We start from the raw sequence: 12579 nt of genomic DNA on the forward strand, positions 1-12579 counted from the left end.
CATGGACATCTGTGTGAGCCAATGGCGTGAGGAGAACGCGCGGCCGAGCTCCGCGGGGCCTGGCGGGCGCTGGGCCCGGCTGCCTGGGCCGGGGCTCGGCGGGGAAGGCGCGGACGCTTCCCGGAGCTGCCGCCGTGCTGGGCGGGCCCGTGGGGGGCTCAATCCCGGATCCCGGCGGAACGGGCAGTCCGTCGCCGCGAGGCTTCAGTCCCCGCTGAGGGGCTTGGGCTTGTCGGCCTCGCGGGCCGGCGGGAGGGCCGGTCGCCACGGGCACGCGCGCCCTGCCGGAGGACGCAGCCGGGTCACGTACCCGCCCGCGAGCCACCGCGGCTTCCAGTTCGGCAGGAAGCAGGAGGAGGAAGGGCTTATGTTTATTCATCAGGCGGTAAACCACTTCAGTCACCCCGCCGGGTTTATCGCAGGACGCCCTCGTTAATTAAACAGGCGGGAGCCCAGGGGAAACTGAAGCCCGGGGAAACTGCCTTGGCCCCGGCCTAGGCAGCGCGTTCGCGGCAGAGCTGGGACCCGTCGCGCTGCGGGGCGTCACGTCCAGCTGGGCCCGAGGGGCTGCTGCCCGCGCGCCCAGCCCGCTGCTTTCCCCCGGTGTCTGTGGTCACCGAGCTTCGCCGCGGGCCTTGCGGTGGGGAAAGTAATAATAACAGCAGCAACAATAATAACAACAATAATAGTAGTAATGCCACCTTTCCCCTTCCCGCCCCCAAGCTGACAGCGGTGACGTCACGCGGCGGCGGGGAGGGGAGCGGAGGGGAGGGGAGGGGGGTGCGCGAGGGAGCGGGGCGCCGCGGCGCATGCGCGCGCGCCGGGGCGGCCGTTGGTGTGGGGCGGCCGTTGGTGCGGGGCGCCGGGGGCTGCGGGTGAGTCGGTGGCGGCGGGGGGTGCTCCGGCCGCTGCCCCCCCTTCCGAGGGGAGGGGGCTCCCCTTCCATGGCTGCTGTCCCCCTCCTTGTGCCCCCTGCTCGCCCGGCAGCGCCCTGGGAGCCCCTGCGGGCCTGAGGCGGGGGGTGCGTGGCGGTTGTATGCGGGGGAAGGGGCGGTTTCCCGCAGGAAAAACGGGAAGGCGGCCCGGCTGGGGAGGGCAGGAGACGTGAGCGAGCGCACTGACGGGGGGAGGCTGCCGAGGAGGAGGCTGCCCGGCSGGGCTGTTGCCGCGCCGGTGCGGGCGAGGGGAGGCCTGCGGTGGGGAGGCGCGAGGCGGCCGCGGGGCTCGGGCCCGCGTGCCCGCGGCGGGCTCCGGGCCGCCCCCGTTCGCTGCTAACGCAGATCTCCCTTTGTCAGAAGCGCAGGGTGACTCGTGAAGAATTGGGAGCCAGGACCCGGTTTGGTTTTGTTTTGTTTTGACTCTGTGGCCTAGCAAGAGGCAGTTTCCTTTCCCGAGCTGCTGACGTCTTCTTGCCTGGACTCAGTCATCCTCGGAGGACTGGAGGAATGCAGCCGATAAATCCGTAAGGTCCCTGTGTGCCGCAGGCAGCGTCAGAAGCTGGCTTCACCTTCCTCCCTTTGGCACCTTGGAGCTGGGCTTCTTCTTATTACCTGCTCTGGATACCCTTTTAGCAGCGCTATAGACCAAAGGAGATGGAAGAAAAGGAACGATGTGACAAGTTCCAGCTGGTACCTTGAGACTAAAGGGATTCATATCTTTTGATATATATATATATATATTTTTTTTTTCCTTTGGGGGTGGATGGGTGGGAGGGAAAATACTGCATTTTACTTTGGGGGTGGATGGGTGGGAGGGAAAATACTGCATTTTATGGGGTATGGGAGGAGGGAGGGAAAGTATGTTGCAAATCTCTAAGTGATATTTAAAACCAGCCATCAGAGACAATTACAGAATATACTGAAGCACAAGAGGAGGGTTTCTGAGCTGGAAGCAGCACTAGTCTCCAAGAGGGGGCAGTGGGCTGCGTTTGTGACTGTGGAGGAAGAAACTTCAGGCTCCTTCATTTCTCACCACCTTCTCTTCATCCACCCTACGAGAAAATGAGTTGCGTGCCATGGAAGGGTGACAAGACTAAATCAGACTCACCAGAACCACCCCAGCCACCACCACTACATATTTACCATGAGAAACAACGTAGGGAGCTGTGTGCCCTCCATGCCCTCAACAATGTCTTCCAGGACAGCAACGCCTTCACTAGGGAAACCCTGCAGGACATTTTTCAGAGGTAGGATGCTCTCAGCAGCGGCAGTGTTAGCTTCCCCTTGGCTCTGTTGCTTGAGCACTATTCAGATCTTGTTTTGACAGAGGAGTAGAGCAAAGGAAGTGTTCAAAGTGTATCAAGGCTTTGGACTGAACGTAGCTCTTTCTGTCTTTAAAATGTGTTATGTGGTGGCTTTATTGTTTTGTTTTCCATGCAGAGATCCTTGCCCTGTCCCTTTCTCTCATTCGTTTTTCAAATTACTCAGGTTTCCAGGTTTGGATAACAGAGCTCTATTGCATGCCCTCTTATGTGATAGCACCTGCATTCTTACTGCTCTTAATGAATCTTGCACGTGGCTTCCACGTTTTTGCCCCTGCCTGCTGTAGGTATGTTATTTTGGTAACATACCAAGGTATGATGTATCTTGGTATTGACCTGGGSAGTTAAGAGTGGCAAGAGTAATGGGTCATCATAAAACCTCTTGATGTAGTACCACGGCACTTCCAAGAAATTAGAAACCCTGCCAAATGAGTGATTCCTTATTCAAGTAATTAAGTGAAGTTCTTCGAGTATTATGTTTATCCTCTAGTGCGATCACGTGTGCTCAGGCAAATTATRCTTAATTTCAGTAGCTAAATTTCTGTGGCATTGTCAGAAAAAAAAACACTTCTTGAATTTTGTTGAGTTAAATGTATACGATCTAATGTAGTCAGTGGAGGGTTTATGTTCTGCACTGTTTCTGCACTTCTGTGGAAATTCTCCTGGCCATGAGGCATGCCTTTGAAGTTTTTTATGATCCTCATTGGTGAAGCAAAATAATCAGTTATGAAACGGAGACTCCTCTGATGCTCTATATGCAGGTACTGTAACTATCACATAAGTTAGACTTCAGTACACGTTACTGGCATTTGACAGCATATTGTGGCTTATGACGTAGGAGGTGTAGCAGAACTGTTGCCATGAGGCATCATGATCTTTCTGTCGAGGATGAAAGTTTGCAGTATTCACAAACCCTTAGAAAATGCAGTGACACTGTTCTGTATTGATGTGTTGAAAGCTGTTTGCCTCTTCTCCTTTCCTGAAAATCAGTGGATCTATGGAAGTGGTCCTTGACTCATCAAGTACATGCATTCCTTTCTTTGGTAAAAGAACTGTGGTGATGGACAGCTTCAAATAACAGATTGCAATGCTGTTTACAATAGCACTGTAAATTAAATTTTTGTTTATGCAGTGGAGCTGGCCTGCAGCTCTCGCAAAGCACTGTGTCTAGTATAAAACTCTATGTTTTTGTTCCAGAGCAGCAGTTGTCAGAAACTTAATCACAACTGGGTTTCTGTTGGCCTCAAGCAAACAAAGTTGGTTCATGTGGCAGAAATAGTGTGATGGTCTAATTAGCTGGTTTTCGTTCAGTTTGGTGAGATGGAATTAGTTTGCAGCTTTGAAGTGAAACTTCTGGGGAAAATTGGGATGGTAACCTTGTCAGACCTCTTGCCTTGGGAGGAAGAACTTGTCTTTATTCCAWGCTGGGCTTGTTCCACTTTAACATTTAGCCCAAGGTATATGGATTTATTGAACCTGCAGGAGTATGAAAGCAATATAGAAATTCCTCTCAGAAAAGGATGGGCTATAAACACTTGCCTCTGTATCCATTGCATCCATCTTAGATTGCTTTGTATGTAGTTCTTTGACTAGGGTGGACTTAGCTGCCCTTTAAATGTCACTTTTCCATGCATCTCTCCTGCCTTAACACAGACTCATTCTGTGTTAATAAATCCTTGATAAGTCTTTTATCAAATTTATTTAGTAAGCTACAAAAATGATGAGRGGCATGGTATAAACTTGGCATGGAGAAGGAAATGGAATCACACATAAGTTTAAGCTTTCTCAGCTTTGCCCATGTCCCTTGAATAATTGAACTATGTTGCTTAATCATTAATTCCCCTTTTGCTGCATCCTACTGTGTAAAGCCAATGTAGACTGATCATCATGTATGCTAAAACTTTGCCCAAACGCTGCTCTGATTTTATAGCTTTCCTTCTTTCCTCTAATAAAAAAAATATTTTTGATGTTACTTTAGCCTTTTTTTTTTCCTCTCCTCTCCCAGGAGGCAAAATGGTTTGTTTGCAATTCCATGYAACATTGAGAACATGCAGACAAAAGCTCATCCCTTAAGTCTGTGGGTTGAGACCTCATTTGGGCAAGACAACTGTGTCAGAGCTCATTCCATTAAGACAAAGTGCTGGCAAAAGCTCCTGGCTTGGGAAGCTGTGCCCAGGCTTTTGTCTAACTTGCTAGTCTTGCTTTCACAGTTTAGTCTCTAGGTACGAAATTCATTTTGGGAAGGCCACTTAGCTTCTTGTGTGATCAGAATCCCTCCAGTTGTTCTTGGTGACAGTGTGTTTTATTTAGGCATCTGTAAATATAAATGTGCTAAGGCAATTCCTGATGAAAGTTTGCTCGCAAATAACAGCTCTTTGAGTTTATTACTGCTGCCCGTGCGTGCTGCATTTCTATGGCTCTGGGGCCTGGAAAGCTGTGGGAAAGAACAACGATAACTGCATTCCTTCAGTGCTCAGATAAGCTCTTCTCTAAAGACCTGTGCCACAAGAGGGTGCTTGTGCAACCCAAAGGGCTCTGTCGGTTAGAAAGCTTTTGTTCTAGCTTGCTAGCGCTCAGAGTTAATAGCCTGAGGCAGGGTTCTTGGACACCTAGTTGAGAGTTCAGTGATCTTGCTTTGTGGAGGTACTGGAAGCACTGGTAAGGTACAGTGGCATCTCTTTTTTTTTGTAGAATAAAGTTTCTAAGATATGGAGGTGGGAATCTCTGGTTCTCTGCCTCACTCAGCAGTGGGCAGCAGCAGGATATTAATAGTGTTGTATTTTACCCTGTTGTTTCAGGCTCCTTTCCCCTCTGCAGCTAAGGCACCCCTCAAGTTTGCTGCAGTGCCTACTCACCTGCCAGAAAATTCCTGGCTAATGCAGCTGGGTACTGGTTTTTGCCTTTGTTGATCTGAAACTCCCTCCTCAAAACTTTGCTCTCTTCTTTTTGTCAAATGTCAGGGGAGGAACGCAGAGGGCTGAGGTATTGGCACTGACCAAAACTTGCTTGYAGGATGTGCAGTTTGCTGAAGGCCAAGCAGGCAGCGTGTAGGAACGTGGTGAGTTTTGAGGGGCAGCGTGCAGGAGGAAGAGGCAGGTGAAACATGGCTGCCCAAGCGATGGGAAGCATCTGAACCTTATACGGGCAGAACTAATGGAGCCCTTGCCAAGCAAATGAGCAGTGAATGCATCTCAAACAAAGTGATCTTGGGGCTGACTTTCCTCAGTTTGGCACTGCATGTCACTGCTGTTTTACCCTCCCACCTCTCCTCTGTGCTTGTTTTTCTTAGGTGTAGAACCCCGCTTGCCTTTTCTCCCTCTCTCTCTCTTTTTTTCTTACCTTAATAACTCACCTCTCCTTCACTTCCCGCTCTCAAAAAGGAAACTAAATACAAATAACTGAGTTTTTGTTGTGTGTCTATATTGTCTTGCATCCATCATCCACATCTGTACAGCAGCTCCATCTTATATTTTGAATGTAATCAAATAGATTGAGATTCTGGAATTTTAGAAGCTACRGTAATGCAAGTGATGTCTAGCCAAGCTTCTAAAGGAAAGCTTAGGAGATATATTTGCAATAAGATTAGCTATTAAGTTACCAATAGGAGTGGGTTTTATTATTTTATAGCAATGGTAATGTAATACTTTAGAAAGYTATTCTTAATACTTGTCTTAATACTTGTTTGGCTTATGAAGGTGGGGGGATATACCCACTTCTTTGTGCATCCAGGCTATGCTGGCTTTTATGATCCTCAGCCAATCTTAAAGATTGATGCTCACTATTAAACTCTTCAAATTGCAGTATCTGTTATTCTGAATGGCAAACTGACGTTCACTACAACCATGAATTGAAGAAAAAATAATTGAAGCATTAATTCAGAAGCACCAGTTCCAGAGGGGAGAAAGCTTGCTGTTTTGCAGTCTCTTTCGCATCAAAGCTAGAATCTGTGGGGATTTCATACATCAAAGTTGTTCGTAATGCATAATTTAGGCCTTTCAGCCTCTCTGCCTGAGGGCATAAGAGGGAAATGGAGTAGTTCATGTATTACAGAAAAACTGAAAGCTGCCTCCAAGTTATTGATAAATCTAACTAGCTCCTTCCAGTTCTGGATCTGACAGGGAGATGGAATTGGGATATGGGCTGCGCAGACAGTCCCCTGTTCTCTTTGCAGGCTCTCTCCCAACACCATGGTGACACCCCACAAGAAGAGTATGCTGGGGAATGGCAACTACGACGTGAAYGTCATCATGGCAGCGCTGCAGACCAAGGGCTACGAAGCGGTTTGGTGGGACAAGCGCAGGTACTGAGAAGCTTCTGGCACACTGTTCATAAAACAAGGAAGAGATGCTGCAGAAGTGCCGAAATGTAACCTGACTGTTATCCGTTTTCTTTGCTCTTTCAGAGATGTTAATGTCATTGCCCTGTCTAATGTGATGGGCTTCATCATGAATCTGCCCTCCAGCCTCTGCTGGGGTCCCTTGAAGCTCCCCCTCAAGCGACAGCACTGGATCTGTGTCCGGGAGGTGGGAGGCACCTACTACAACCTCGACTCCAAACTCAAGATGCCCGAGTGGATTGGAGGTGAAAGTGAGCTCAGGTGGAGATACAGATTATATAATCCTTTTTTTTCCTTTTTTTTCTTTTTATTCTAACGTTCTTCAAATTCTTCCCTGAYGGAAGTGGAGAGTCTTTCCTTAAACAGATAGTGCTTGAAATCTTTATGGCTGAGTTCCAATAGAAAAAAATAACGGGAGCAGAAAGATTTTAGTGCCTCCTTGTCAGCTTAAGGCGCTTTTGTGTAAAACTAGGGAAATGTTTTAGCCAGTAGCTTAGCAGAGCCTGACTTCACCTTTTACATGGCTGGCTCTGTCACTGCAATGAATGTAGAGGKCAGGTCTGATAGCTAGCTGAGCTGCCTCTCTTTGTTAGATAAGAGATTACCAGCAAGCCTTGGCCTCTTGGCTAGTGGGGCGTGTGCCTCTGTTACCAATAAAAATCCTTCCAAATGAGAAGTGCAGCCTTACTCTTGACAGCAATAAAAGCKACTTGCTAGGAAGAGTTTGCCTGTTTAAGCCAACAGTGCACTTCTTGCTCGACTCCACTTTCTCCTTCAATCTTAACAGAGGATTGCTGATGTAACTTGCTTGGATTGTAAAAGGCAACCTATTTCTAGCTGTTATTTAACTCTTTCCCTTCATTTTCTGAAGTTACACTAGCAGCTTTGCTGTCTCAGACTTGTTCTGATGTAGGGGTTGCATGTGAGCAATATTTGCAGAGTTTGTCTTGCTCTTAAAGTCTTGGTAAAGTGAATGCAACCTTGTTTATGAGCTTCTGGGATAAATTAGTACAATTCTTTAATCTGCAGAGCTGCTGAGGGATTTTATCCTGGGTACACTGCTCATCAGCAATAAAGACTTCCTTTACAGATAATTTTAGAAGCCTAGGCTGAAAGATACTGGAGAAAACTTACATTTGACTTGCATAATTATTGAAGATAATCCAAGTTTCCTATTGGAAAAGGCTTAGAGGCAAAGAGGCAGTGCAGAACCAAATGAAATCCCAGGTCATGTGCTGCTGATGCTGCTATTTGTGATAAGGACATCTAAATGATGATGATTTTCTCACAAGTGTTCCAGTTTGATTGGAATTATTTTGTAATGCAGTGGGATTCTTTGACTTGGAGACCTGAAGGATCCAAACTTCTAAATTCTATTCTATTTTGGTCATCTCAAGAGAACAAAATGTCCTTGGAAAAACTGGAAAGTGACATCCATATWATTTTCTCTCAGTTAAAGAGGTTAATGTCATGTCCATCTCATTCTGCCAAAATTTGCTTGGTGGAAGTGTTTTACATCCATTAGAATTTAATGTTAGAATTCACTTATCTTTGTTGAAAGATAACTAAAAGCGCAGGGGAATTCTCTCCCATTTCCTGTGTTTGCATGGTTAGTAAACATGAGTTTGAAATTCTGTGTGTGGGGRGGGTCTTTATTGTATGTTGGAGGAAAAATAAAAAGAAAGATCTGTATGTTCAGTAGTTTATTTCTGTTTCTCATTCCCATAGGAAATTTTTGAAACACCAGCTGAGAGGAAAGAACTGTGAACTTCTGCTGGTGGTGCCGGAGGAGGTGGAAGCACATCAGAGCTGGAGAGCTGACGTGTGACCTGGAGCAACTCTGTCCTCTCACTACAGCTCCTCCCCCTCACCAAACTCCCAACGTCCTGCAACCTGGATAACGGGTGCCCCCGGTCTTCTCTTCTGGAACTTGCTTTTGTTGGGCTCTCTTCTTCCCTCTTGGTGCAATAGTGACATAGGATATTGGGGAAGGTGTTGCGGGGAGAGAATTAAAGGCAGAGTGGAGGAAACTGGAAGCCAATCACTTTAATTGCAAAGGCAAATGAGCTGCGTGCTCTCAAGTGAACTAGAACGCAGCGCGCTCTTCAGACCTGGGCGTTGAGGCCGGGGTGCCTGGAACCTGCTGGCCTCCCCCTCCCCACGCCTGCAAGGCCGTGTGTGGACACCGCTCCCTGTGCGGCTCCCGCCAGCTGCTCTGGCTGGAGTTTGGCCAAGGGAAGCGCAGGGCCAAGCACCCTCCTCATCTTCACGAGCCTCTCCCTTTAGAACAGCAGTGAAGACGTTTGCGATTCAAAAGGGTCTCTCAGGACGCTCTGAAACACTAGGAATCTACCATGCTCAGCACAGCTCTGCTGCTTCGGGGTGGTTCGCGCCAGGAGYTAGAGGACAATAACAAAAGCAGTGTCATCTTTCAAAAAACTTTTTGGGAAGCTGGAGGATTCTTCCACAGTGTCTCCAGGGATTTACGTACGTAGTGGAGCAGTGGTTTGGCAATATGCGGCCGGCAAAAGCAGTGTGGAAAGAATAGCACAGGCTAATTGAGGAATACTGAGTTTCCAAGCTGAGAAAGGCTGCAGTCTGCTTGGCTTTCTCTGCAGTGTTGGGTGGTTTTGCTCCCTTTAAAATCTGATGCTCTCTTGGTTTCCTGCATGGTTACCCAGTAGCTCAGGGGTTGCTTGAAGAAGGGAATAAAACTGAGCGCGATTTGAGAGGAATTCATTCCCTGTTGTTCTCCTCTTTCCAGAAGTCCAGCCTGTGGTAGCTAAAGTCACACAGACTGCCCCAAAAGGAAGCTCAAGTTCTGCAGGAAACTCAGCTGAGGATGGAAGCCTTTATGATGGGCACTGTCTCCCTTTATATAGCTCCTAGCAGCTAGCGTGGGAGATGCACAGGGTCCAAGCCGAGTCCCTCGGCATTAGGGACACTCTGGCACAGTCGCTGAACCAGGTTCTTTGTGGTAACTGACAAACATTCCGTTGTGTCACTTTTTCCTCTTTTCCTTCCTGGGAAAAGTGACTAGATGGGGAGACTGTAACYGGAGTCTCCATCTGCTGTTTCCCTGTAACCTGGGTGACCTTTAGCTCAGTTACTCCTTTTGCAGCAGAGTGAGGAAGTGCTGAAGTTCAAATGGATTTCACGTGTTTGGAGCTCGCTGGCTGTTCTGTCCCTCATACATCTGATGTCTTCTCTTTTTAGCTGGTAGTGCCTGCAGAGCGATGGAGCYGAGATCCTGCTCCGTTCACAGTGTTACTGGTGTTTGAGCTTTTGAAAACAGGGTGGCTTGAACTGCGTTGTTTCTCAGCTTCCTTGAAAGCTCAGCAACACGCGAGCTGGTGTCTGCAGCGGAACGGGAGGCCACCGCAGCGGGGCTTTCACAGAAAAGGGGCCCCGTGGCCGCAGGAGGGGGATGGCGGGTGCTGACGCGCGGACATGCAGCGAGCGCCGGCTCACCGTTCTGAGCACAGCCACCTGAAGACAAGGGCACGTGGCTCTTACGTTTTAAAAACGTATCGTTTCTACAAAAAGTCCTATTTCTTAACACATTCCAATGACCAATACCAGCTGGTAACCTTTTTAAACACTTTATAAGCCGAGTGCAAGGGGTGTGGGCTTTCTGCTCATGACTTGAAGCCATTTCTTCAAGAGGGGAAGGAGAAAAATGAATCTCAAAAGCAACATATTCTATGTTGATTAATAGCGCACTTTGGAGAAACGCCGTTTGCATGAAAACTGCAAGCCAGTGGATCAGTGCACAATATGCAACTACGTTTTAAAATACTTTGGGGCTACTTTCCTCTCCTTGTATGTCAGTACCTTTCCTGTGGGGGAAATTACTGTGATCCAGCTGCTCAGGTAAAGGGAAACTGCATGATCACATCCCGCTGGGAAGCAGGGCTGCAGTGACAGAGAGGAGGGCCAGACCAATCCAGGCCCCCGGCTTGGGAGGGGGGAAGCCCGTGTTCGTTTTCTTGCTTGTTTGGTTTTGGTAGAGCCTTGTCTGAGTTTGTTTACAGAGATGTATTTTGTTTAACCAAATATTAAAAATGGAAAAAAAAGTTTCCATATAAATGTCCTATCACTTCTGTATGTTCAACTGAATTGTTCTGTAACAAAGTATGTAAAGGAAAAATAAATTTTTTTCTTTGGTTATAAAACTGGAACTTGGTCTCTGAGAAGGAGGTAGAGTTGGGAAAGAGGTGCCACCCTCCCCAACTCTGCCACCAGGCAAGAAAGGAGCTGAGCCTCTCTAACAGACATCTAGTAAAACCAAACCACTCGGGTTGAATTTATTTCATATAAAAAAAAAAAAAAAAAAAAAAGCATCAGATCAGCATAGATGTGATGATCTCCAAGCCAGTCTGCTGCTCTGTTGGTACTCACGCGCACATCCACACGCACATGCACRACACTGCAGTGACTGCAGGGGCACCCACGGCTGCCCCGGGGCTCCGCTCCCCAGGCACGGCTGCCTGCTGCCCTTCCTCCTCTCTGCCGTCTCCTCCTCGCCCTCATGTCCTTCGGCTTTGGGGGAGCCAGCAAGGATCTTTCTTCGGATTGATGACTTGAAGCCTGACTCGCACCCCAGGGTGGATTTTTTTATTATTATTATTATCTGGGTGAACAGGAGTCCCAAAGTGAAACTCCCTCTCTTCAAGTCTCTGTAACCGCTTCTGACAGACTGATCAAATAAAAGACTCGTGACTTCTACGGGGGACGAAGACAGGCCGGAGCCATCGTCAGGTCCGGAGAGGGGGCTTCCCTCCACGTTATGAATAGGTCAATGTCCCGAAGTACAGCCAAAAATAAAAACAAACAAAAAATGCCCTGACCCAACAAATCAACAGTTCAATCTATCATAATCTCAAGGTCTTCCCACATGATACAAATCCAGCGCAGCCTCTGCAAATCACATTTTTCCAGGAAAGGGAGGCAGGGCCCCTGGCATTCCCCCGGAGAGCCCGGTGTTGGGCCCTAGTAGAATCTGTAAGAGAAGCAGCCAGGTAAGGGGCTGCCAGGAGGAGCAGCCTGCCGCCCTCCGTGCCCAGAGCCACGGAGCTGCACCTCCAAAGCCGGCACTACTGGCGGATCCACAGGATCATGGATGGAAACAGCAGGAGATACAAAGTGGGAAGACACAGGAGGGGAAGGAGGCAGAGGAGCACGGGGGCACCCTCAGCCTCCACTTCCATTTGTTGGGGATGAACCTCCTGACAGCAGCGGGAACTCTCCTCCCTATGGAGGGAATCCACCGGGATTCACTGCCATGAACCCCACAGGGAGACTCTCGCTCCAGCACGGGGAAGGACCCAACCAGAGCATCTGGGATGAACGGCACTGCAGCACATCGGAAGGGACTCCCTTCCCGGTTTTGTGCTCCGTAAGCTCCATTGGCAGCGGGCATCCCCCGGGCCAGGGGGGCAGCCGGGAGCCGCTCCGGGCCCGGGGAGGGCCCCGGCGCTCCGGCCTCACCTGTCGCTGCTGCAGCTGCTGCTGCTGCTCCATCTGCAGCTTTTCCGTCTCAAATACCACGGGAAGAACCAGGATCATGAAGGAGGTGGTCCCGATCCACAGAGCTGCCCTGGAGAACCTGGGAAGGAAAAGGAAGAAGGAAAAAAAAAAAGAGAGAGACGGGAAAGGAGGAGGAGCAAGCCCCTCGGGATGCGGCTCGGCGGAGGCACCAGCCCCGCGGCCCGGCCGCGCTGCAGGGGAGCCGCCGCCGCCCCGCTCACCTGTACATCTTCTGCGCCACCGACAGCGAGAGGTCGAAGGTGGCGCCGGCGGCGGAGCGGACGCTCTCGGGGAACATCTCGGTGAGGCCCCACAGCCGCTCCGCCAGCGTCTCGTCCAGCTGCGGGCGCGGGCAGCGCGTGAGGCCCGGCCCGCCGCCCCCCCGCCCCGCCCGGCCCGGCGCCGCTACCTCCTCGTCGTCGTCCTCCTCCTCCTCCAGCTCGTCCTCCAGCTC

General features: G+C 49.5%; 2 protein-coding genes across 2 annotated transcripts in view; one reads left to right on the plus strand and one right to left on the minus strand.

Annotated features, from left to right (window-relative positions):
* The first annotated feature begins 306 nt into the window (after positions 1-306).
* JOSD1 (Josephin domain containing 1) lies at positions 307-10356 on the plus strand. Its single transcript, XM_026039910.1, has 6 exons — positions 307-385; positions 1296-1628; positions 1998-2185; positions 6432-6560; positions 6663-6857; positions 8325-10356. Exons 2-6 carry the CDS (start codon positions 1593-1595, stop codon positions 8422-8424), a joined length of 648 nt encoding a protein of 215 aa, XP_025895695.1. The 5' UTR covers positions 307-385; positions 1296-1592; the 3' UTR covers positions 8425-10356.
* Positions 10357-11145: 789 nt separating this feature from the next.
* Positions 11146-12579, minus strand: part of TOMM22 (translocase of outer mitochondrial membrane 22) — a 2307-nt gene continuing 873 nt past the window's right edge. Inside the window, exons 2-5 of the mRNA XM_026039873.1 lie at positions 12535-12576; positions 12347-12465; positions 12087-12204; positions 11146-11598 (exon numbers count right to left, since the gene is read on the minus strand). Of these exons, the coding sequence (XP_025895658.1) occupies positions 11524-11598; positions 12087-12204; positions 12347-12465; positions 12535-12576 (354 nt within the window). The 3' untranslated portion in view covers positions 11146-11523. The remainder of the gene's footprint in view (positions 11599-12086; positions 12205-12346; positions 12466-12534; positions 12577-12579) is intronic.

Source organism: Nothoprocta perdicaria, unplaced genomic scaffold (assembly GCF_003342845.1).
Source record: "Nothoprocta perdicaria isolate Ctin4 unplaced genomic scaffold, notPer1 scaffold_244, whole genome shotgun sequence".
Classification (NCBI taxonomy): Eukaryota; Metazoa; Chordata; class Aves; order Tinamiformes; family Tinamidae; genus Nothoprocta; species Nothoprocta perdicaria.